The sequence below is a fragment of the Juglans microcarpa x Juglans regia genome, chromosome 6S, assembly GCF_004785595.1.
Source record: "Juglans microcarpa x Juglans regia isolate MS1-56 chromosome 6S, Jm3101_v1.0, whole genome shotgun sequence".
Lineage (NCBI taxonomy): Eukaryota > Viridiplantae > Streptophyta > Magnoliopsida > Fagales > Juglandaceae > Juglans > Juglans microcarpa x Juglans regia.
The window spans coordinates 19,324,824-19,349,233 of NC_054605.1; the positions used below are offsets into that span (position 1 = coordinate 19,324,824).

The 24,410-nt window shown below is 39.2% G+C and overlaps 2 protein-coding genes and 1 non-coding gene across 7 annotated transcripts; 1 reads left to right on the top strand and 2 right to left on the bottom strand.

The window, feature by feature from the left end:
• Window positions 1–479: 479 nt before the first annotated feature.
• On the bottom strand, window positions 480–10,991 carry LOC121237727 (hsp70-Hsp90 organizing protein 3-like). Its single transcript, XM_041134586.1, has 7 exons — window positions 9,843–10,991; window positions 1,840–2,128; window positions 1,502–1,587; window positions 1,168–1,391; window positions 982–1,048; window positions 834–893; window positions 480–727 (listed from the first exon to the last, which is right to left on the bottom strand). Exons 1-7 carry the CDS (start codon window positions 10,737–10,739, stop codon window positions 614–616), a joined length of 1,737 nt encoding a protein of 578 aa, XP_040990520.1. The 5' UTR covers window positions 10,740–10,991; the 3' UTR covers window positions 480–613.
• Window positions 10,992–11,156: 165 nt separating this feature from the next.
• Window positions 11,157–13,199, top strand: LOC121237873 (NADH dehydrogenase (ubiquinone) complex I, assembly factor 6). 5 transcript variants are annotated; one of them, XM_041134785.1, is made up of 4 exons: window positions 11,157–11,193; window positions 11,285–11,379; window positions 11,774–11,835; window positions 11,989–13,199. In XM_041134785.1, the coding sequence occupies exon 4, from the start codon at window positions 12,011–12,013 to the stop codon at window positions 12,920–12,922; it is 912 nt and encodes a 303-aa protein (XP_040990719.1). In that variant the 5' UTR covers window positions 11,157–11,193; window positions 11,285–11,379; window positions 11,774–11,835; window positions 11,989–12,010; the 3' UTR covers window positions 12,923–13,199. The 5 variants fall into 5 exon arrangements, with proteins under 5 accessions (XP_040990719.1, XP_040990718.1, XP_040990717.1 ...); XM_041134784.1 differs by lacking the exon at window positions 11,774–11,835 and having other exon boundaries at window positions 11,977–13,199; XM_041134783.1 differs by lacking the exon at window positions 11,774–11,835.
• Window positions 13,200–14,986: 1,787 nt separating this feature from the next.
• On the bottom strand, window positions 14,987–15,060 carry TRNAN-GUU. The gene has a single exon. It is a non-coding gene; the product is annotated as a tRNA-Asn (tRNA).
• Between the last annotated feature and the right edge of the window lie 9,350 nt (window positions 15,061–24,410).

The window sequence follows — 24,410 nt, forward strand, 5'->3', positions numbered from 1 at the left end:
CCGTGATGAAAACATCTTCGCAAATTTGATTCCATACCTGAGGACACAATTGCGCTTCACAATTAAATGGAAAACATGAGGATAAGAGTTGGCAATGTGAGCAACAAAAATACTAATTTATATTGCTCTCCGCTAAAGCAGCGGTTTGTCGATGATGTTTCAGTCTTTGCGCAGCTGATGAGTTGAAAGCATGAATAATTATTAGCCGCTGAAACACAGGCTCCACGAACAATCAAAAACCTATACCTCCTAAGAAGAACAATCTGCCTTCACTATTTTGCAATGTTCCAAGGTCATGAAGGACTATATATACCTGGTCAAGTTTTTTTTTATAAGTAGAAATCTTGTTTAAAAAAAAAAAAAAAAAAACAAAAGGCGTAGTCCAAGTTGATCCAAGAATAAACTTAGCAGCGTCGCCACCGCCAGCCGTGAACGAATACAGGCCAGAGAGAGACTTGAATTAAATACCTCCACCAAACTTTAAAGCGAAAACTATCTCAAAATTTTTCGGATTCAAGACAATTTTTCATGAAATAATGTGTACTCAGTTCACACAAGTTCATGTTGAATAATACGAAAGATATTTCTCCATGTGATATCATCCATCTCAGATTCATTTCATCTGGACAATTCCTGCACTAACCAACTTCTGGATCTTGCTCATCACCATCGGGTTCTTTGCATGTTCCTGAGCAGCCTTGGGATTTTCTTGAAAATCTGTCAACACCTGCATCATAATCATAGGAATTTTTCTAGTCAGTCTATATTGCATCGGTATCGGTTAAAAAAATAAAATTTCACTCCAACAGAGAGAACATTCAAAATCAGCATGCCTGTCTCATAACGGGGTCTTGGAGGATGTTCTGAATCTCGGGATCCTGCATTCCCTTGGCCTGCAAGACGGAATCATATTTAAGACCACATCCCAGCATGGCTCCATGGTCCATGAATCAATTTTAACAAAAGTTTCATAAGTCATACCTGTCTCTCTTTCAATTCATCAGGGGTAAAATCCCCCCGACTAGCCTTGTTAATTTGTCCTACGCATCTGCAAAGAGATTTGGAAGGGGATGTTAATCAAGGCTCTAAACAATTATGCATGTGTAGACGGAGACACAAACATTGGAATTTAGAACCAAATTATATAGATGTATTTACGTAACATACCTCCTCACACCATCAAGCAATTCGTGGTTGTTAGGATCATGTTTCAGCCCCTCTTGATAAGTCTCTAAAGCTTTGTCGTATTCTTTCATGAAGAACTGAACCGCACCTTTTCTAGTATAACCCTTGGAAAAGGTTGGATCAAGCTCAATGCACTTCTCAGCATCCTTCAACCCCTCAGGCAAAGCCCCAAGTTTCGTGTAGCATGCAGCTCTATTACTATATGCCTGCAAGGTAGCAAGTATTTCACCTGGTGATCCATGGCATTCGCTCTGGGACAGAACATTTAAAATAGACTTTGTATTAGCAACTGAAGATGGTTAAAAAGCTTTTTTACCCTTGCATCTTTGGGGTTCCTTCTCAAGGATTCTGTGTAATGCTTAATTGCGTCAGGATACTTCTGCTGGTTGAAGCACTCATTGCCTGCATGGCACATGGAAACCATGTGATAAAGAAAAAGAACATAATTTTAAAAATGGAGTGCTGCCCATTCAGAGCAAGTCCATGGTTGCACTACAGTCCAATGAGTATACAAGGCACAAAGTACAGAAGTGAAATGAATTGATGAGTCTTCACCAAAGAAATCACAGCATCATCTGATCATGCATTAAGCAAATTAAACATTAGTTAAGTACTCCAGATGGGAACACCTCCCCCCAAAAAAGAAAGGAATACCTTTCTCACGTTCCTCATCAGCTAATTTGGGATCAAAGTACTCTTGTTGCTCGAGTTCTTTCTTCACTTTTTCAGCATCATTTAGTTTCTTCAATGTGTCTGGATTGCGATGCTCTGTAAGAGCTTTCTGGAAAGCCTCAATAGCAGGTTCATAGTCCTTTGAGCATTTAGCCATTTTCATCAGGGCAGTTCCCTTCCTAGTTAAAGCTTTTGCTATCATCTTAAAGTCTGATCTAAGCTCTCTTCCCCTTTCAATGGCCTTGTCACAATCTTTAACACATTCCTCATACTGAAACAACAATGCTAGTAGGGATTAGAGTGTGATTATAAAGAAATAATTACAAATATTGGAACTTTTAAAACCACCCAGCATAAAAGGTCATATGTTTGCAGTACATGTGTAAGGAAAGAAGTCTCAGTACATATACATATATATATATTTTTTATTCGGAACCGGGCGTCTAGGAACAACGTCCTGACTAATCCCGGAGGTGCACAGGCCCTTGGCAAGGAATTTCTTGCAAATGTACCTCGGGTAATTCAAGAGAAAAATCCCCTAGTCCGATGGCCCCAAGAGATTGTTTACACTCAAGGGGATTTAAACCTTAGACCTAAGGAGAGCACCCCTCCCAAGCCCAAGGCCTTACCACTTGAGCCAGTTAGTACATATATTTTAGAATCACCATGTATGTCAAACAGGAAAATAAAAACAAGTCGTGGTAAACTCTAGGGCCACTTTAGATGCTGAATTTTAAACCAACGATAGCATGCCATACACATCAACAGAAAAACAAAGGAATGAACTAACTCCAACTGATGCTGCTTTATGTATACGCTAGAAAAAGGGTCCATCAAGCCAACTCAACCTCAACATTTGAAAAATCAAAGTTTTAACATATCTCGGGTGAGATCAGAATAAGAATGGTTAAACAGGTCAGAGTGAATTAAGAACTGAAGGAAAAGAACAATCCTCCTTTATCACATTGTATTCGACGAATCAAATCAAAATGAAATTGACATCAGTATATCCAAGTCCAAATTCATTTACGTTGCAATTAGTTGATAGATGAAAACCTAACAACGTTTCAGTCAAACAGCATAAGCTAACTGCAAATCACATAATAAACCCCAATGTCCACATCCGCCTGAATCCCAATCAATTCATTATGCAGAACAACCCATACTGTAGCACTTAAATTGTAGCACCCAGCCCATGAGGCCAACCCCGTAGAAGCCAACTCCTGTTTAAGCTATTAGGCCCAAGGAGGGGTGGGGGAAAAGGTGCTAAACGCACCGTTTAGCCCTTAGTTCAGTCACCCCCACCCAAACTTTCCCTGTGCCGATGCCTCTCTTCCCTCTCCCCCTCAGTCAATTTCGCACGTTCCCCCATTTCCCCTCACTCAGTGTGCCCCATTTCTCTCAACGGTTTGCTTTCTCTCCATAACCACTCTCTCTCTCTTGTTCCCTTTGTCTGCAACCAACCATCTCAGTTTCTCCTCCACACCATGAGCTTCTTCCTCCAAGCATCAACCCTCCCCACACGGCAAGCCCTGTTCTAGCCAGCCAAAAACAAGCAGCAACCACGACCTCATTGTCATAAATGGTGAAGTTCCGCAACACCTCTAGCCACAAGCCATGTCTCAGTGTTATTAGCCGCTGCACTTTTGCCACCACTCACACAATCCAACCGTAAACCCCAAGCCCAATCGTGCCCAACCACAATAACCACCACCATAAACCTGCCTCCCTCAGCCTCTATAGCACGAAACACCAACCTCCATGCATTCAGCGGGCCACCCCGAACTGTTGCACACCCCAAGCTGCAGCACCTCCACCAACAGCAACCATCACTGTTGCCAACCCATGGATGAGTAAGCCACCCTCGGTCCCTCACGGCAAACCGCAAGCTTGCACCATCCGCTATAAACCAAACCAAAACACTGTTTTTGAAACTCAAAACAGAGCACGACCAAGGAAGCAAGACCCCACGCCTAACGGTTTCACAACCGCACGACGTTGCTAGCCGCCAAGTGCACCGAACGCCACCCACGTGAGACACAAAACCAGGAAACTACCTAGAAGGCCACCCAATGTTCGCCACCGATGACCACCAAGCAATTACACCGAGTACAACTGTGAAACCATAAACAAACCGAGACCACCGTGGGCCTCCCTCCCATCCTCAACCTCTTCAAACAGCCCAGCTCCACCCAAACCAAAAGCTCCACCTTGTGCGGCCGTTGCCTTGCACCATGGCGGCACAAGCCCCTTCCTCTTTCTCGACGTAAATTCTCTCTCTTTCTACGTGATCCTCTCTCTCTCTCTCTCTCTGTGAACTCCACCACGTGTCACGGAGGAGGTCGCCATGATTTCATCTCGACCAGCCTAGCTCCCTGCTCTATCAAGTGTCCTTTGCCTCTCAGTGAGGATGGAACTCCTCTTTGTCACACGACCATTTTCTTCCACAAGTGAGGCTGCCGTTTATTCTGCTGTAAGTATATTCACATGGAATGCTCATTTACATTATTACCCTTGGTGTTTAGTTTATGGCAGTAGCCATTTTGGCCCTCCTTTCACGTGCAACATGTTTTAAGTTTGGCTTAATTTTGAGAGAAAACCTTATAAACGGTCGGGCTGTTGAATACTCAATAACAGCCATCCAATTACAACCCGCCACGTAGCTCTTCCATTTTACATGCTGTGTACCTGTCTACACCGAAGCCTTCAATTCGTGACTAACATTTCATCTCCCTTGAAGCCTCACCGAAGCCCTCCTCCTCCCTTTTCCTCCTCCTCCCTCTTCCACCTAGGCACACACCAATCACCTTCATTGGCTCAGAAGCCTCATCCTCTCCCTCGAAGCCTGTCACCTTCTCCGGCGCGGAAGGCTCATCCTCTCCCTCTTCCTGCGAATGTCAGTCTGAAATCCTCTCCCTCGAAGCTTCATCCTCTCTGGTAAATGTTCAAAATAAACTTGCTTTATTTATTGATGCCTTCTTCTTTTTCTCCCTTTCTTTTTGTTTGCTTGATTGGGGAGTGTCGCCGCGAATGATTCATAAAATGTAATGACTCTGTTGTGTGAATTGCTTGTAAAGAGGAATATAATGAGTGCAATGGCTACTGGAATGATGGAAGAAAAAGAAGGCACACAAGATGTTTGATGAAAGGCTAAGTAGAGCCACTGATACTAGCTACTGAGCCTATTGTTGGCAGAAGATTTTGCTACTTTGCTCCTGTCCAAACAAAACAAACTAGCTACTTTGAATTTGTTGTTGGAATCCTTTATTAGCAACTATCCGAGTTTTGTTGTTGGAATCCTTTATTAGCAACTAACTGGAATCAAAATAAAGATCTCAATAGCTTGTTGCCACTCGGTGGATCTTATGGCTTGTGAAAATGATGTTGGTTCAATAAGGATAAGAATGTTGGTTCAGTAGTGAAAATGCTTTTGGTTTTGATGTTGGTTTTTTGTTATGGTGGTGACCTCTGTGGACGACGACGGCTACTGTGGTGGGCGATGGAAGAAGCTGAGGGAGAAAAGCTTCGACGGAAGAAAACCACAGTGGGGGCAACGGAGCTTGGTGGTGCGACGACATCTGGCTGTGGCAACAACGGAGCTGGTGCGGTGCGGTTGTGATTTGCGTATTGTGCGGCGGCAAGGCAAGTTTGAAAGATAAGCCAAGAGGTAAACTTGAAGTTGATTCTGAAGATTAGCTGAGAACGTCTGTTTTCTGATTTGTGTAAGCTTGCCTACGTGTCATTCTGTGATTGAGGGTTGTTATTCTCAAAAGTTCAGCCCGACCGTTCCGAAGAGGAACTGTAATTTTTAACTAAGGCTTACTAGTTGTGGGTTTGATATGGAAATCTCTGAATTTATACATAAAATATGTTTAAATTATATTACTAAGTATTAGTTTTAAAACTAAAAGTTTTGTAGTAAATAATAAAAGTAAAATTTATTCTTAACACTTTAATTACGAATAAGTCTATTTTAAGAAATGAATTTTTAGTGTTATTTAATATATATACACAAAATATCTTAAGCGAGCCGATTTTACTGATGAGTTAGAATTTTTAAGTTGAACTGATTTTAGATGTGGCAGAACACCACTATAATATTTTTGAAGTGAGCTAGGCTGAAAATATATTTTATGTTTAGGATATATGGGTTATTTAGGCATTTTAGGTTCTTAATTGTAAAGTACATGCTTAATTAAAGAGTTGCGCACGGTTGAAAATTGATGCAAGTTACGTGCCTATTTATAGGTGACGATTGATATTTGTTTGGCACTGTGGTGAGAAAATTCAGAGAAGTTAAAAAATTCAAGTAAGCGGGGTTCCTATACTAGATTGTGCATAAAAAAAAATGAAAAAAAAAATATGAGCAATCTCAATTTATAGTGATAGAAGAACTTATCCTCTTTTAATGTATTCTCTCTCCCCGTACATCCAAGAAAACCCTAAGGAGACCACCACCATCCCCCACTGCCGGCGAGTGACCCTTCACCGCCGTCACAGACAAAGCCGATGGACCCGGCGACTTCGCTAAAGGTTGTCCGGCGCTGGTCCTAAGGAGAGAGAAATTCTTACGAAATGAGAAAACCTTAGATCTGCCGCCAGCCACCCTTGCCGGCGAGAGATACCGACCGTTTCATCACAGATAAAGCCGACAAACCCCGGCGACTTCGCTGAGGGCCGTCCAGCGTCGGTCCACCCTCCGGCAACCTAGATTTCTCTGTGTCGTCTCTCAGAGTACTCCGACGACCCCCACGACAGCTCTGTTGGTCTTGCCGTTGACACAGAACGAGTCGACGCTTTCCGGCGAGTCTTCTGGGAGTACTCTGGCGTCAAGCAATGGTCTTCAGCCGTGGTCTATAGCCGTGTCCCTATGTCGCAGATTTAGATTCTCTGAGATGACGAACGGTTGTTGAAGGAGGGGAGTTCGTCAGCATGGGTTCTTCTATGGAGTTGGTCATAGAATCTAAATCCTTTATATTGATGAAGGAGGGGAGCATGTTGGTCATTACTGAAAGGAGTCGTAGGGTAATATCTAAGCTGGTTCTGGGTTTAACAACAGTACAGTGGCTGGCCAAGGCCATGGAAGCGTGCACAAAAGATGAGAAACAAGATTTTTTCTCCACAGTCCAGGAAGGTAGATGCAGTTTCACGGCGCATCGTTGCTCCAATGCTCAAGGACGTTATATGGCGGTGGCGGAGTATGGAGGTGGAGGGAGGAGGAATTTTATTTTCATTTCTGAGGAGGGGAGCAATGGCTAGAGAAGGATGGGGGAGGTGCTCCGTGATTTTTCCTTCGGCAAGAGAGGGAGTGACGGTTTGGAAGGACAAGGTGCTGTAGGACATGGCTCTGTCAGGGAGCCGCGTAGCAGACATGTGGCGAGGCAATCCTATGCAGCAGCTCTAAAGACGGGTCAGGCTTCGGGTGTTCAGAGTGAGGAGGGTCTACAAATTATGCCTCAAGACCAGCTTGTCGAGATGCACAATTCTTTAAAAGAGATGGAAACCCAACTTGGCAAGTTGAAGGCAGTGATAATTATATTATCTACAAAAATAGACCGGCTTTCAGTTGGAGGCAACAGGGTTGTAAGTAACAAGATAGGCCCGAATTCTTTAAAATCTAAAAAAGGAAAACGGAAGATCGGATTCGGCCTTTTCCCTATAACCAGATCCAGGAGAGTATGGCTAGTCAAAAGGAAATCTAGGTTATTTGAAGCGGGGTCTACATCGGGTATCGGCATAGAGACATCAATGGAATGTTATTCGCCTCATGTAACACAGGATAGACCAATAGTCAGCATTACACCCTTGGTTCCCGAAGAAACTATGGCTCCCTCGTCAGAGTTGAAGGAAAATTGTGTACTGCCGAGGTCTGAAGGAGATGTAGGATCCGCTATCACCCCAGAGGTGAAGGGACTTGTTGTCACCCCAGAATCTCCAATGGAGAGAACTAATGGAGTTGCTGGAGAACCTATGGGTTTGGCGTTGGTGCCTTGTGTAGAGTCGGGAGTGCAGTTGGATACTGTGTCTGGGGATAACGTTACTCCCCTGGTCTCTCTTCCTCCAATAGCAGACTGGATTCTACCTAAAGTTAACGAGATTCAGCAGTTTGTGGGAATCTCACATGGAGGATGTGAAGATCAATTTAAAGACCTTATCACTGTGATTGAGGCAAGCCACGCGCTTAAAACCAAATCAAATTTCAAGAAAAGCAGGGAGCTACAGCGTCTTTCTTGAGCAATCAACTACGACGCTAAGGGTGGTAGCTCAACTAGAGGGAAGCTTAAAGGGAGGGCATTGTGAAGACGGGGAATCAAGGGGTTGGGGTTGGGTGTTCAAGTAGAGTTTTAGTTCTAGGGGAAACAAGGGGTTAGGGTCAGGTCTGGTGTATTTTGGATTGTCTTTCCACGGGTTTTTTGGGTCATTAGGGGCTTTTTGAGTCATTTTGGGCAATGCGTTTTCTTGTATACATTCAGTGTACTTGGTTTCTCCTTTTTATATATATAATTTTTTACTTATAAAAAAAAAATTGAAATGAGGTTGATTTATAAAAATGTGCAAGATATGTTTTGAAAAGAAATGTGAAGACAACCTCAGTTATGTGTTCTGCATTACTCATGAAATCTATATAAAAGAGAAAGTGTTTTCTGACATGATTGGTGCAGACATGAGCAATATTTTGATATGCTGTTTCTAAAATGTGCAAAAGAGCAAATATGAAATCTGTGAATTTCGCACATGTTATATGAAGATGCTCTGAATCCATTTTGAATGTGTGAAAATGATATGAAAATCTCCAGTACTCTGTTTGATATGATATGACATCTGAAGAACCTTTGGCATGACTTTCTGATTCTATTTCTGGTTTTGATACGATGGTTTTAATTTTGTTATAAATTATAATGGTTGGTACCAACATCTTTGATATAAGTGCACCCACTTTGAAAACAAAGTGATTTTTCTACGTATTCTTTCCTATGTGCACACTCGAGACTCCGAGAATGAATAAGAGAAAGTTTTACATTGCGATACTACTTGATTTGGCCATCGAGAATAGCACAACCCTACCACAGAGGTTAAACATAGTATATGACATGATATGGTGATATAATATGATAAGATGAAGATGTTCATTCATGTTATGCCAAAGAGTCATTGAATATGAATAGTTTGAAATGTAGCTCTGATTTTCTGATAACACGTTTTGAAATCTGCATATTGAAATTGAAATGTTTTATTTCTGCATTCTGAACTCTTAGGAAAGGGTCATATTTATATATTAGTATATATTATTTGCTTATTAAGTTGTTGATAACTCACTTTTTATCTTCACAATATTTTCAGATGATGTCGATGGTTCAGCTGGGGTTCAGAAATAGAAAATGTGAGCAAGGCTAGCTGGTATTAGGGAGTCGAGTACCTAAGGGTACCATCACTAATAAAGGGGTTTTGTTTGATTATCTGGATTTATTTATATTATTTAGTTATCGGGACTTACGTAATTATTAGTTCTTTATGTTGTGGAAGCATTGGTTTATGTTATTGGATTTATCACATTGATGACCATGTAGTGGATTTTATGCGTCATGTTGAAACAAATAAATTTATGTTTATGTGTTTCAGAGCCTGGAAATGATATTTGTATATTGGGAGACATGATTATAGGTGACTAGTAATAACTCTCCAACCCATCCTGGTACAGGGCGTTCCTTAAATATTGTAGATTTTGGCTTCTTTGACCATGGTGGGCCCATCCACTTAGTTCCCACGCAAGTCATCTTCAAAAACAACTAGATTACGAAAGCTTCATCACATGCCAATGAAAAGCTACGGTTTCTCAAACCTTAAGCCTCCAGTGTATTTTGTTTCACTCCCAACATCATTGACCAGGTCAAGCACATCAACGATCATATGAACAAGCATAATTACAATTAATCAAAAGCAAAATCAGCACAAGCAAGAACCTTTATGACCAAGATTTATCATACCTGTCCCATTTCCAAATAAGTAGCAGCCCGGTTCGTGATATAGGAAACGTCCTCGTTATCCAACTCCATCGCCTTAGTATAATGAGCAATTGCCGTGTCGAAATCCTTATTCTTGTAAGCCGCATTGCCCAATTCCTTTTCCGTCTGCGCTTGCGCCTTCCTCTGCTTTGCGTCCTTCTCCTCCTCTGTTAGCTCCATTGGCTCCGGCTCAGCTTTCTTCACCGGCTCGGCCTCCGCGGGCCTCCTCCTCTCCGGACGTGGCTGCGGTGAAGAGGACGAAGACTCCGGCATCTCCATGTCCTCCGAAGTAGGTGTCCGGAAATTTATGTTCAGCAAAACTCCCAGCGCTTGCATAACCCTCTGATCTTGGAGATAGAGGTTAAGATTGCTAGGATTTTTCTGAAGCTCCTGCATCATCTTCACGAAATCAGGCTGTTGAAGGTAGGCCCTGGTGTTTGGATCGGCAGTGAGCTTGGCCCACATCTCGGACCCAGAGAAGGCGTCGCCGAAGAGGTTGTTCGGCGGTGGAGCGGCTCGGGAACGTGAAGCGGCGGATTGGGCGTCGGCTAAGCCGGATTTGAGGGCGTCGTTATTGGGGTCATACTCGAGGCCCTTCTTGTAAGCAGCGACGGCATCCTCGTGGAGGCCCAAGCCGAGGTGAGCGGCGCCGAGCCGGCTGTATCCCTTGGACCAGTCTGGCTTGAGCTCCACTGTTTTCTTGGCGTCGGACAACGCCTCGGAGTACTGATGGAGAGAAGCGTAGGCGGCGGATCGGTTCGAGTAGAGGACGTGGTTGGTAGGAGCAAGACCAATGGCCTCCGAGAAATGGCGCACGGCGCCAGAGAAGTCGCCGGCGGAGAAAGCGGCGTTGCCCTTGGCTTTCGCTTCGTCGGCCATGCTGTATTCCGATAAATCTGAAGAAATAATAATAATAACGATAAAAATACAAAACACAAAGTTAGGGGAAGGGGTTTAAGGAGCCAAATCAATTGGGGGTTGGGGGCTTGGGAACGAAAGGGTGCGAACGTAGCAAACCCTTGACCTTTATGAAACTATCAGGGACGAGAGACTCCTGGGGTTTCTGGAAACTTCGGTTCGGTTCGGTTCGTGCACGACTTCGGGGAAGGGACTAGGGAGTTGTTTGGGAATCGGAGGATTAACGTCTAGATGGATGGATAGTATCTTCGGTGTCGGTGTTTGGTCTCATTAACACTCGAAACGCAGCGTTTTGCTCCGTTGGCCGCAGACTATACTTCTTGGGGAAAATATATATTGGAGTCTACTGTGTGCTGCAGCCGCAGCACAGGATTTCTTTATTATTATTGCGTGTGGATTAAGGCTTACCTCTCTGGTACGTAGGAATGCGAGGAAATTTTAATACTAACTATTCATTAGATTATCGTTTGAGCGGGCACGCGAACTTTGATCTCTCTTTCTCTCAGGTTTGCAGCCTACGAAGAGTATGTAATTCAGCCTGACCTCCCAAAGCTCTTCGGTAACGAGCTCCTTCCTCTCTCCGTGTTAAGATTCCATCTCAGTACGTTCTTCGAAGATCTAAATATGCATCAGCTTTGATGACATTATCTATTCACTTTGACTGAATTCGATTAAGTTGCATGCATTCTTGGATTTGAATTTTAAAATGTGCTTTGTGTAGTCGTCTATTAGAATGCTCTCTACCTGTTTGGAAAAACTCCTCTTAGAACTCTGCTTCTTCCCCCGTCCTCCTCTTTGATGTAATGCTGCTGGTATTTTCACCCTCTGCTTAGTCGTTATATTTGGAACAATTTTGCATAGCATAGAAGAACCCTATTGATCGTATGTCCCATTGCACATCACAGTAGTCACCTCGTGCTTCCCACGGTTTAAGCCCTGTCCAGTTTGCATAATTGAGGAACTAATAACTGGTGTCTGAACAATTAATTTTCCAGGATTCCTTGTTGGTAACCAAGGCACGCAAGGTTTCTCTCAGCGGGATTGGTTCCTACCAAAGGTTTCTCAAATGGATAGATTGATTCTTCATCCCTTTCCCACCCCCTCCCCCTGAAAATGCTTTACCAACAAGAATCCTATTACGAAAATGGATTTTTTATTTTCTTGTTACGTCGTTCTGTTAACTTCGTTGTTGATGCAGTTGTATCTGCAGGAGGAACTACAGTGGGGATTTGATGAATGGTGCTTCTGCAGCTAGTAGCTTAAGGTCAGCATTCTCTTACTGTGTACAGCAGGTGCGAAGTTATGATTACCATCACTACCTCTGCCTCCTTGAACTTCCGCCTCACTCCCGAAAGGCTGCTTTCGCACTCCGTGCCTTCAATGTTGAAACTGCAAGAGCCATGGATATTGCTTCTGATCCCAGGATTGGTCTTATGCGCCTTGTCTGGTGGCAGGAAGCTATAGACAAAATGTATGCTGAAAAGCTAATCGAGCACCCAACTGCACAGGCCCTATCATCAGTGATATGCGAGAATAAAATAAGCAAGGGGTGGCTGAAACGGTCTGTTGAAGCTCGGATCAACGATGCAAGAAGAGAGGTTGCCGACATTCCTGAAACTATTGAAGAGTTGGAGAAATATGCTGAAGACACTGTATCAACCATTCTGTATATGACACTTCAAGCTGGTGGGATCAGGTCCACTGCAGCTGACCATGCAGCATCTCACATTGGTAAAGCAAGTGGCCTCCTTTTGCTGCTTAAGTCACTACCTTACCATGCTAGCCGCAACCGTCATTTTTCTTACATACCGGCTAAAGTGGCTGCCAAGCATGGGTTGTTGGTGAAGGAGGGAGGTCGATCAGAGATCCACTTGGATTCTCATGAGCGCTTGTGTGATGCAGTCTTTGAGATGGCCTCAGTTGCTAATATCCATTTGCAGAAAGCTCGTCAACTTGCTGGAACAGTACCGGCCGAGGCTCGCCCGGTGCTGTTGCAGGCAGTTCCTGCCCAAGTTCTCTTGGACTCCCTCAGCCGGGTACAGTTTGATGTATTTGATCCAAGGTTATCACGAGGGGTATTGGGTATTCCTCCTTTGTGGTATCAATTGAAACTGAAGTGGCATTCATGGATGGGGAAATATTGAGATATATAGTCCTGGCCTTTTTCCCAATTGAGGAGGAAATCCTTCATCAGATTGGAAATCAATTTGCGGATTTAAATTTTGTCATTTTGGTTTCTTCACAATAATGGGGCCTTACCCGGTCAAACCATGTCCAACACCCTCAGTTTTTTATTTTAGTTTACTTGTAAGGACTTTCGGAGCGGTTCCGATTGGGCATAACTTATGCAGCCAGCAGGTTGGGCTTGTACGCTTTAGAGCATTCATATTGGTTCTCTATAAATTTCTTTAAAATTTGGCTTAAAAACACACTTTCTAAATTTTTTTATAAATTTTACTCATCTTTCAAAAACTTCATACATCTCATTCCCTATTATTTTTCTATTCTATTAAAATAATATTCATTTATTTTTTCTTTAGTATTATTTTCTCTCACTTACGATTACATACTTAATTACTCATTATTTTATATTTTTTTCTTATGTTTTGAACCATCACTCTCTAACGAATATTTTAGAGCATTTATATTTGGTGCCCCAAAGCACCGAATTCCCTATAATTTAAGGTTTATTTTACGGTTTTGATCAAAATATCCTTAGATCTGAATTCCTATTTTAGGGAAAAGATTTAGGAGATGAACAGTAGTTTCTCAAATATAGGGAATTACTATTCATTCCCTAAACCATTTTTTTATCAATATTTTTTTCTAATACATAAAATAAATTCTTCTTCCAATCATTTATATTTTCTCTCATACTCATATTTGTTATAGTTTTAAATAATAATTTAATTAATTACGAAAATATAAAAAATTAATTTTAAAAATGTAATCATATCCACAAAAAATATTTTAAATTTTTGTTTAAAATATTCACTAGAGTAATAGTTCAAAATATAAGTAGTTAAGTTTGTAAATAGAAGTGAGAAAAAAATAATAAAGAAAGAATAGATAAATATTATTTTAATAGAATAGAAAAATGATAGAGAATGAGATGTAGGAAATTTTTGAAAGATGAGTAAAATTTAGGAAAAAATTTTAGAGAATGTACTTTTTTGCTAAATTATAGGGAATTTTATTAGAAATGGGATGAGAATGCCCTCAAACAAAAATTTAAATTTTTTTTTGCTGGTATGATAATATTTTAAAATTTTTTTTAAAATTTTCATAATTATTTAAATTATTTTTAAAATTATTACTTAAAACTATAATAAATATGAGCATGAGAGAAAGTGTAAATGATTAAAAAAAATTATTTTATTTATTAAAATAAAATATTCATATTCATAAAAAATGATTTAGAGATAAATAGTGACTCTCTATATTTAGAGAGCCACACTTCACATCTCAAAAACCTTTTCTTAAAATAGGAATCAATGAAAAGGAGTTTTTCTTAAAAGTAAAATTTTTTTTGCTAAAATTTAGGAAATTAGGGGCTTGCATCCGGATGAGGATGCTCTTATGGGTCACTTATGGCGCTACTTCTAGTCATTATCGGAGTGATTATGGTACCGGCATTTGCCTTTACGGCATCCTTTTAACATTGTTGTTTGGTATCTTGGTCAATGTTTTAAATTTTGTACTGTACTGGTCGGTACTGTCGAAATTTTTTGTTTCGGCCGTCCGGTCTGTACAGGTACTATACCTGTTCCGTACCGATCAAAATACCAATCGTATCGGCCTCAATTTCGGCCTGTACCGGCCTATATCTATGTCGGTACCGGTCGATATTTCGGCCAGTGTGTTTTTTTTTTCAAACTACAAACTTATTTTTTAACTCCCAATTCAAACTAGACTATTTATAATTTATATATATATATGTATTTATATATAATTTATTTATATATCGACTATCCCGAAACGTTATTCCGAAACGGTATCATATTGAAATATTTCATTTCAATGCTTTAACCGATATAACGTCCAGTACCATATTCAAAATATTGGTAGTGATCGTTAGTTCTCGTAATAAATTTTGTGATAATTAAATCCAATGGTATCCGTATCTCCTTATATGACATGGTTGTTTACAATTTCCAAAGCAAAAAAGCTGCGTTAGCCAAAAGAAGGGACAAAACACAAAAACAAACCGCTAGAGGAAGGGCTTGAACCTTCGACCTTGTGGTTAACAGCCACACGCTCTAACCAACTGAGCTACTCCAGCTTTATGCTGGCCGTTGCAATCAAATGATTATATAAACCAAAACAATCGTAGATTGTTGAAATGGACCGACTAAGAGAGAGTTATTGTAAAATACTTACTTTTATAAAATATTTTACAAAATTACCCAACACACTTTTATAAATCATTTTTTAAAAATAAAAATGTTAGACAAAGCACGGTACAAAAATAGGAATATGATTTTTCTAAGAAGCTGTGGGCCTTTTGACTGTGACAATGAAGCCCTTGAACGTGAGAATCACTTGAACACCCAGATCAAATCCATATTAATTCCTTCATTTCATAACAACGCCCTTCCACTTGAATTCATGCCATGGAGGCACATAGATAGATAAGACTGTTGATATAGCTATAGTCTTAACTTTTGAGGATTTGGACATCTATCTCCGTTTGTTACGGCAGATGATCATCGCTTATAATAATTTGTTCTTACGAATTATATATAATAGGTACGTAGTTATATATACTATATTAAGAAAAATATTTATTTATTGTCAGTTTTTTCTTACAAAAAATGATTATTTTTTGTTAAAATAAATATGTTCTTATAAAAAATAATTATTTTTATAATAAATAACTCGTCATGAATGTTCATTTTACTTTGATATTTTGTGCAGAAAATGAAAAATCTGTTGGATAGTGTAAGAAATTAAAATCTGAATGGAGAATATGGCAAGAATCAGAATGCCAACTTACCTTCTCCTTAAGCTATATTTCATTTTAAATAGTGCAGTACAGCTTTACAAGAGTAAGAAAGGTAATTTACAGAACGGAAAGAAGGTAAATATGGTAATGTACAAGATGTAAAGTATGACTATTAAGCATGATACACGTGAAAGAGGAAATCAAGAAAAATTGATCACTCTGATTCTGGAGAAGATTGAGTTGCAGACTTATTATTGGAATGTGCAGGAATATTTGGTCTAACACCCCCCTCCCTCCCCCAGTCCCCCAAAAGTGATGGGGATCAAAATCACCATTAGTTTGGACCTTAAGAAAGTGAATCTCGCCACTGTTTGGCCCTTGGTAAATAGATCTACAATCTGATCTTGTGTAGAAATACATTTCTCTTAAGTGTTTTTGTTGAGAACTTTTTCTCTGATGAAGTGGTAGTCTACCTCAATATATTTGGTCCGAGCATGAAACACTGGATTAGATGCCAAGGCAATGGCTCCAATATTGGCACACCAAATGGTTGGTGTGGAAGTTAGAAGCAAACCAAGCTCCTTAATTCATGAGCATCTGTATCCAGTATATTTCAGCAGTAGCAATGGCCAAGCTGCGATATTCTACTTCTGTGCTACTCTTGGATACAATTGGTTGTTTCTTTGTTGTCCATGTGATGAGATTTTTTCCTAGAAATATGCTATAGCCTGTTGTGCTTCTACGGTCATCCTGATTGCCCGCCTAATCGGAGTCACAATAAGCTTATAAATTTATATCACCAGGAGTAAAGAAAATGCCGTAGTCAATACTACCCTTAAGGTAGCGAAGCACACGCTTAACAGCAATCCAATAGGGCTCATGGGGATTGTACACAAATTGGCACAATTGGTTTTCGGCATATGCAATATCAGGGCACGAGATTGTACAATATTGAAGAGTCCCAACTACTCGACGATATTCAGTAGGATCAGACAATAATTCACCATCTTCAGAGGAGAGTTTCAGACCTAAGGTTGTCGGACAGCTAAGGGGCTTAGCACCCACCATTTTGGTGCTTTCTAGCAGATCAGTTATGTATATTGTTTGGCATAGGTGGAGCCCATATTGATCACGGCTAGCCTGGACACGTAGAAAAAAACTAAGCTCACCTAGATCTCTAACAAGAAAAGAATCTTTGAGAGATGAGACAAATGAATCAATCGCACTCTCGCTAGAACCAATGACCAATATGTCATCAATGTAAACCAACACATACAATTTCATAGAACCAGTAGCATAGATGAAAAGTGAATAATCAACAATAGACTCAATGAAACCATACTCCAATAGCAATTGTGAGAGGCATGGAAACTAGGCACGTGGCTCTTGTTTAAGGCCGTGCAGAGACTTATACAATCTACAAACATAATCTGGATGATTCTCATTAATAAACTCTTGAGGTTACTCCATAAAAACTTCTTCATCTAAAAACCCATGTAGAAAAGCATTTGAAATATCTAATTGCGTATATTCCAATTGAAAGAAACTGCTAAAGTAAGAATCATGTGAACTGTGGTGTGTTTCACTACTGGTGAAAAAGTTTCTGCATAATCAATTCCATACTGTTGATCAAACCTCTTTGCAATTAAACGTGCTTTATAGCGCTCAACACTGTCGTCAAATAATCGTTTTATCTTAAAAATCTATTTATTTCGAACAATATGCTTACCTGGTGGGTGAGGGCAGAGTGACTAAGTCTCATTTACCATCAATGCGTCAAACTTAGTTCCCATCACAGCACGCCATTGTAGAGAGGAAGCGGCTTGTGTGTAGGTGGAAGGCTCATTATCGGTGATGACCGTGGAGAGTACCTGTAGGGGATGCCGAGTGGAGTAGAAGACGTTAAAATCGCGGAAGGTTTTGGGTTTGGAGTTCCTGGTCATCGATCTGGTTGTGACTTAGCTTGGGTTATGTGTTTGGTTGTTGGGTGGATTTAAGGCTGATGGAATCGGTGGTGCGTTGGTTGCAGTTGCAGGTGGATTGGTTGGAGAAACGGGTTGACTGTTGATTTCTTGGTAAGGGACAACGTGTTGGTTTTCAATGTTGGGAGTGAGTTCAATTGATTCGGTTTCAAGGGTGGGTGATGTTTGGCAAAATTGAAGGGGTTCGATTGCAAGTATGAGAGATGGCTGAGAAAATGTAAAGACTGGAACTTGTAAAGGAGAAGGAGACATACTTGGGGAAACTGTACTCGGTGAGGCAAGAGAAAAGAGGACTCCATGCTTTGCAATAAAATTTTGTTCATTGAAAATTACACTGCGTGACACATACACACGGCAAGTATTATAATCAAGACACCTATAGCCACGTTGCTGGCTAGCATAGTCGATAAAAATGCATTCTTTACTCCGAAAAGATAATTTGTGAGGTTCATATGGTTTGAGTAAAAGAAAGCATGCAAATCCAAAAATTTTAAGATGTGAATATTTGTGAACTTTTTTATGAAGCATGTAGAAAGGCATTAAATTTTTTTGCAGATAAACGGATGTTAAAAAAGCATCGGGCCAATATGTATTCGGTAGGTGGGACTGAGCTAGAAGTGTTAGCCGGGTTTCAACAATATGATGATGTTTTCGTTCAATAATCTCATTTTGTTGAGAGGTACGCGTGCACGTTAATCGATGAAAAATGTTATGTTCTTGTAAAAAAGATTTGAAGGCAGTGGAGATAAATTCACCACTGTTATCAATTTGTAATTGTTGAATTTTACAAGAGAATACATTTTCGACTAGAGCCTTAAATTGTTTAAAATTGCAGAAACCTCATTTTTAAACTTAATGGGATATAGCCAAGTGAAACGAGAAAAATCATCAATAAAAAGCACATAATATTTGGATCCACCAACCTAATACACATGAGATATCCATGCATATGAATGAATAAGTGCTAAAGGCCGATTGGTTTGATGAGTTGAGTCACTGAAGGGTAATTGTTTAGATTTCTCTAAAGGACACGATTGAATGAAACAATTGATTTAAAATAGCTTGAAATGGGTGGCCTAGTCGATCATGCCATGTGTCAAGAGTTGTGGACACGCCAAGTTTGGTCGCAAAATAGGAAATTTTATTTGAACAAGATTTATTGTCTGCAATTGGATAGAATCCGTTCTGAACTTGCCATTGGAGTAAAAGTTGTCCCGTGTGGTTCTCCTTCATAAAAAAGTCATTTCCAATAAGTACAAAGTAGCAATCATTATCCAAACAAAAACGATTAATAGAGATCAAATTTAAGGATGCATTTGGATAATGAAGAAGATTGGATAGAGTGAAATTTGAATGATTTATGGAGAGAGATGTGGTACCCATATTTTTTTTATCACCAAACCTAAGTCATTTCCAACTGTGATAGTTTCTTCTCCTTCATAGGGTTGCGAGTTGGTGAGATTTGTCGTATTGCTGGTAATGTGAGCATTGGCCCTACTGTACGGATACCACACATGTAGAGCATAAGAGGTATTACCTTCAGCAACCATAACAGCTAGATTCGATGGTGGGTGGCGGCCTTGATAGGAAAAATCAAACTGGTGATAACAATCAAGAGCCGTGTGGCCTTTTTTACCACAAATTTGACAAGTGGATCGGTTGTCAAGGGAGTGGGGCACATCAGGCTTGTTGTTGGAAGAGGCCGCATGAGCAAGGGGCGACTATATTGTGTTGGCAAACGGAATTGGGAAGAAAAATCAGGCCTTTTTGTTTTCTTTAGGGACATAGTTTTTTACTGGGTTGCCGCAAAAGTAAAATTAGTCTCAGAAGGTACTGAGGAGTTTGAGGCCTCTATTAACGTCTCAAAGCTCATAATTTCTGTCTGAAAATCATCAAGAGTAAATTTTGTCTCTGGTTGCAAAGGTGAAGGTAGTGACAAAGGGCATGAACTGAGGCTTTAGTCCATTCAAGAGGTATGTGATGAGATCTTGTTCCTCCATTGGTTTGCCGGTAGTGGACAGTAGATTGGATAAGAGCTTAGCCTCTTCAATGTAAGAGAGGCAGGATCAGTTGCCCTGTGAAATTGTTTGAAGTTGCCCTTTGAGAAAAGGCAATGTGAGACTGTGAGGTAGAGGAAAAAGGAGCTTGAAGGGCATCCCAGACCTGCTTGAAGGTCTCAAAATTGAGAATTGTGAAGACAAGTTTTTCAATAATAGAGGCATAAAGCCAATTGAGAACGTTGTTATCTTGTTTAGACCAATAAGTGTACTTTGAATTTGGGGAGTTATCAGGTAGAGTCTTGGCTGGAGTAGGATTAGTGCCATCAACTAGGCCAACCATGTCATGACTCTTCAAAAAAACCAGATATTGGATCTGTTAGGTAAGATCATTGGGGCCATCCAATTTTGGAAACTGAGGTGTAGTTTGTTGGGAAGAAGCCATTGTGTTGAGTTATTGGGGTGCGGAAGTGTGGTCGTAGGATCTTAGTTGTTGGGCGTGAGGCTTAGAGGGCTGATACCATGTAAGAAACTAAAATCTGAATGGAGAAGATGGTAAGAATCCGAAGGCCAACTTACCTTCTCCTTCTACTATATTTCATTTTAAATAGTGCAGTACAACTTCACAAGAGCAAGAAAGGTAATTTATAAATATGGTAATGTACAAGATGGAAAGTACAACTATTTAGCATGATACATGTGAAAGAGGAAATCAAGGAAAATTGATCGCTCTGATTCCGATCGAAGAAGATTGAGTTGCAGACTTATTATTGGAATGTGCAGGAATACTTGGTCTAACAAATAGGCCACTCATGCACATGTGAATGGAGGGCATGAGATGTTGGGAATGAGATCGATCAACATTTCCAGTTGTTGCATGTGCGATCAGCTGATCACCATGCTGCTAATGCTTTGTTTTATATATTTTCACTGATCATGTCGAACAAGAAGAAAAAAGAAGAAGACAAGACAGTACGAGAGCATGCAACAGTACTCGGAGACAAATAAACATCCTCTTCCTCGCTTTGTCAACGATCGAGTACTTTCGCATATGTTTTAGCTGCGCCACCGTTATTTTGAGGTCACTACTTGTGCCTCCCTTGTGCAGCTTGTTCATGTGTTGATGATCTGAGGTGGTCATTGTTAATAATTTGTTACTTGCACTAATGAGGTACGTACTAATTTAATGTTCACGGTGTATTCTCATGTCAGCTGCTTCATGTTCTGCATGCATATGCCCCTCATGTCTATATATATAGCCAATATTATACTATTTTCTTTTCTTTTTAGTAAGATAAACAAGATACAAATAATTTAATCCATGAGATTTAATTCAGGACAATCACATTACATCGGATTAATGAAAAAATTAATGCATATATATATATATATATCAGTCAAGGATCAGTTCTAATTCTTTTACAGTCACGTACATATATCGCTTTTGCTTCTGATCTCGTACTTAATTGCATTAATTGGTTCGTTTGACAAACATCGATCTATACATCCAAGCATATATATATATATATATATATATATATATCAGAGAGATCAAAGAGAGATATATATATATAAATTCTATATACTATATTACCATCTAATTAGTTTTATCTCATTAAGTATGATGTGACACATTTATCACCATTAAATGATAATTTATTGCATACTTTTTTATCATCTAATAGTAAAAAATGTGTCACATATCACTTAGTGTAATTAAAATAAGATGAGAGTGTGGTGTATAATATTATTAATATATATACAGAGAAGCTGGTTTTTGTCTTAGGTATGGTAGGTAGTACTGCACACGTGCGCACACGAGTCTAATGCTATTACATTTTTATTTGGTTTGAAAAAGTAGGTTAAACTTTTGTTGGATTCATTGGCAATAACCCAAAAAAAAAAAAAAAAACACAAACATAATCATATATAGATGTGCAATTTATTGGATACATGATCCTGAAAGTTGTCAATATCTTTCTTCGATTTGGTTCAATTAATAACGATCGACAAGGACAAAATTAAAATAAATAATAATGAAAGTTTCTCCCATTTTTGTTATTATGGCGCGCGTTGGTCCATACACTTAATTAACAAACTTCGAAAGCATATTACTCCATTATTAGCTACATATATTATAAACTTGAGGTTGACTTATTTATTTTTATCGTCAACGTGAGGTTGACGACATATGTTAATCCAATTTCCATATATGCGATCATGGTGGGGACAAGCTGACACTTGTATCACGTGTTAGACTTTTGCTTCACTTCTTTACTTTGTTCCATAAAATTAAAAAAAAAAAAAAATACCAACTATATATATATATATATATATTAGCTTTTGACATATATTTACTCTTTGAATGCCTTAACCCTAGGCGACGAAACGGCCCGATACGACGGAAACTTAACTTGCCGGCACACTCAAGCACCAAACACATTTCTACACGTGGCAATCCAGCAAGGCATGAGCTTCTATGGCAGAAAAGCTGCGAGAAGAGGGGCCCTCTGAACGGGGGGTGGGGCGCACTCAAAAGAACCAGCATGCACCCAAATCGTGAGCATAATGATCGTGGGCTAGCCCACGCCGGACCATGAGCCGCCACGTACTGATTCCCGAACATCATTCCGTTCGGTGGGGCCCGGTCTCCACCACCAGAGGTATAGAAACACACTCTACAGACACCGTTGGATAGACAGCAGCTCGGCCAAAGTTTTTTTTTTTTTTTTTTTTTTTTTTAATAATATTATGCATTTGAATTTTTCTTATTTTAGTTATGATAAATATGACTGCGGCATGATAAAATATAAGGTATAAAAAAATTATTATTTTTATAAAGAAGTATTTGGAGAGGTGTCTCAATCGTATTGTCTAAGGTCGGTTCTTCGGGGTCCAGCTCGTGAAAGCTGCCTTTGAGGACAGAATAAAAAATAAGCGAACTAATTATATATAAATTATTAATATAAAATTGGGAACCAACCAACCAGCGAGGACTGCTGGTGCACGTCTTTTATAAATGATAATACCTGCTAAATATTTTACTGCTCAAGAAGCTAAAAAAAGGCGAGTTCAAGAACTGCACTGTTAATTAATAAAGTTCAAACTTTTTGTCGGTCTCGAAGGTGGGCAGTTTTTTGGCCAACTCTTCTACAAAGATACAAAGATATTCAGAGATCAAGTTGTTGGGAAATAACGATAACAAATAAGTGAAAATAAATACAAGTAATTCAATTATATGAAACAAAATTGTAATGTATTTTCTGTTGATGATCTTATTATCACGTTGAAGAATCACAAAATATATTTTAAGAGTGAAATTTCACTATTCGAAACACTTAAGATATATTAAATTGTTCATTAAGCACACATTTATAGTGTCACACGATGTAAACCTTAATTCTCATTTTCACTACAAGAAAAATGTATTTTTGTGATCAATTTATTGCAACTAAAAGACTATTCGCAACTAAAATTAGTTACAAATAGTCATTTCGCTGAAATTAACTGGTCACAAAAATCTATTTTCTTGTAGTATTTTCTACATTATTCACTCGAGTGGAGTGTCGAGCGAGACTCGAATGAATTCTTTACCTAAGCTTCACTTGAGTCACTTGTCGCATGAATGTTGAGCGAACTTTCTGCCTATCGCTTTTTTTGATTGCAAACATTGCCAAAAAACTTTTCGGCCTAAGCCTCTTTGAAAATCCACAAAAAAAAATCAAAACACATCCTTATCGGGTCAAGTCATCAAATCAAGCTAACACACCAATAAAATCAGAATCCACAAACCCAACATAAGTCTCTGCTTTTAAAGCAATTCTTAATTTGTGTATTAACAGATAAGTTCAGTATAAATCAAGAGTATTTAGAAGATGAGAGTGGTTACTTATCATTCTTTTATTCGTATATAAAACACATTATCTATATCACTTACATGATAAAATTTGATTTGTAAGATTAAAATTTAATTTTTTTTTTCAAATCAAGTTATGTCACGTAAGTATTTTATTAAATTTATTATCAACACTATTTTTTAAATAGAATTTTTCATAGTTAGTTAATTAGTGATAACGCCTAATTATATGACAACAGACAATTATATTTCAATAATAAATCCTTCATATTTAACAGTGTGGGAATTGAAATGTTATTATTCTGAATAAATTATTTATACAATTATAGAATATGCAAATCTCGCGTGCATCATTTGAAAATAGTAAGAAAAGTATAAAGCTCATGTCAAAAAACTAACATTTATTTTTATGATAGATTCATTTTTTTCAAAAGAAATGTATGAGATCACATGCTCACTCTAAAACGATATGTAGCATTGCCCTATTGTTCCTTTACATTCTCTCTATTTTAAAAAGAAATCAAACCAAAACTTAGTAAGGAAAAATAAATAATATATAATAATTAATTGAGGCTCATCTAGAAGGGATGTAACCTCATAATTATTGATCTGATCGTGTACAACACGCGGTTTACACTGAAGGAGGAGTAACTTTTGAATCTTGACGGGGATGAGGATGGATGTAGAGGTAGCTCAAGGTCACCACCAAAATATCACCCGTTGATGATTACATGTCATCATCACCATAATACACTAATGTCGATTAATTCTATAAGTCGCTTTTTGGTCGTGTCAAGTCCATTTTAAGTAGCCCAACTTATCCTCACCGTCGGATCTTCTAGCATTCATCGT

Coding starts and splice junctions, on each gene's coding strand:
- LOC121237727 (XM_041134586.1), bottom strand. CDS start 10,739: ATGGCCGACGAAGCGAAAGCCAAGGGCAACGCCGCTTTCTCCGCCGGC. Junction 2,129..9,842: donor CTTATTTGGAAATGGGACAG/GTATGATAAATC, acceptor TTGTTGTTTCAG/TATGAGGAATGTGTTAAAGA. Junction 894..981: donor ATGAATTGAAAGAGAGACAG/GTATGACTTATG, acceptor TCCGTCTTGCAG/GCCAAGGGAATGCAGGATCC.
- LOC121237873 (XM_041134785.1), top strand. CDS start 12,011: ATGAATGGTGCTTCTGCAGCTAGTAGCTTAAGGTCAGCATTCTCTTAC.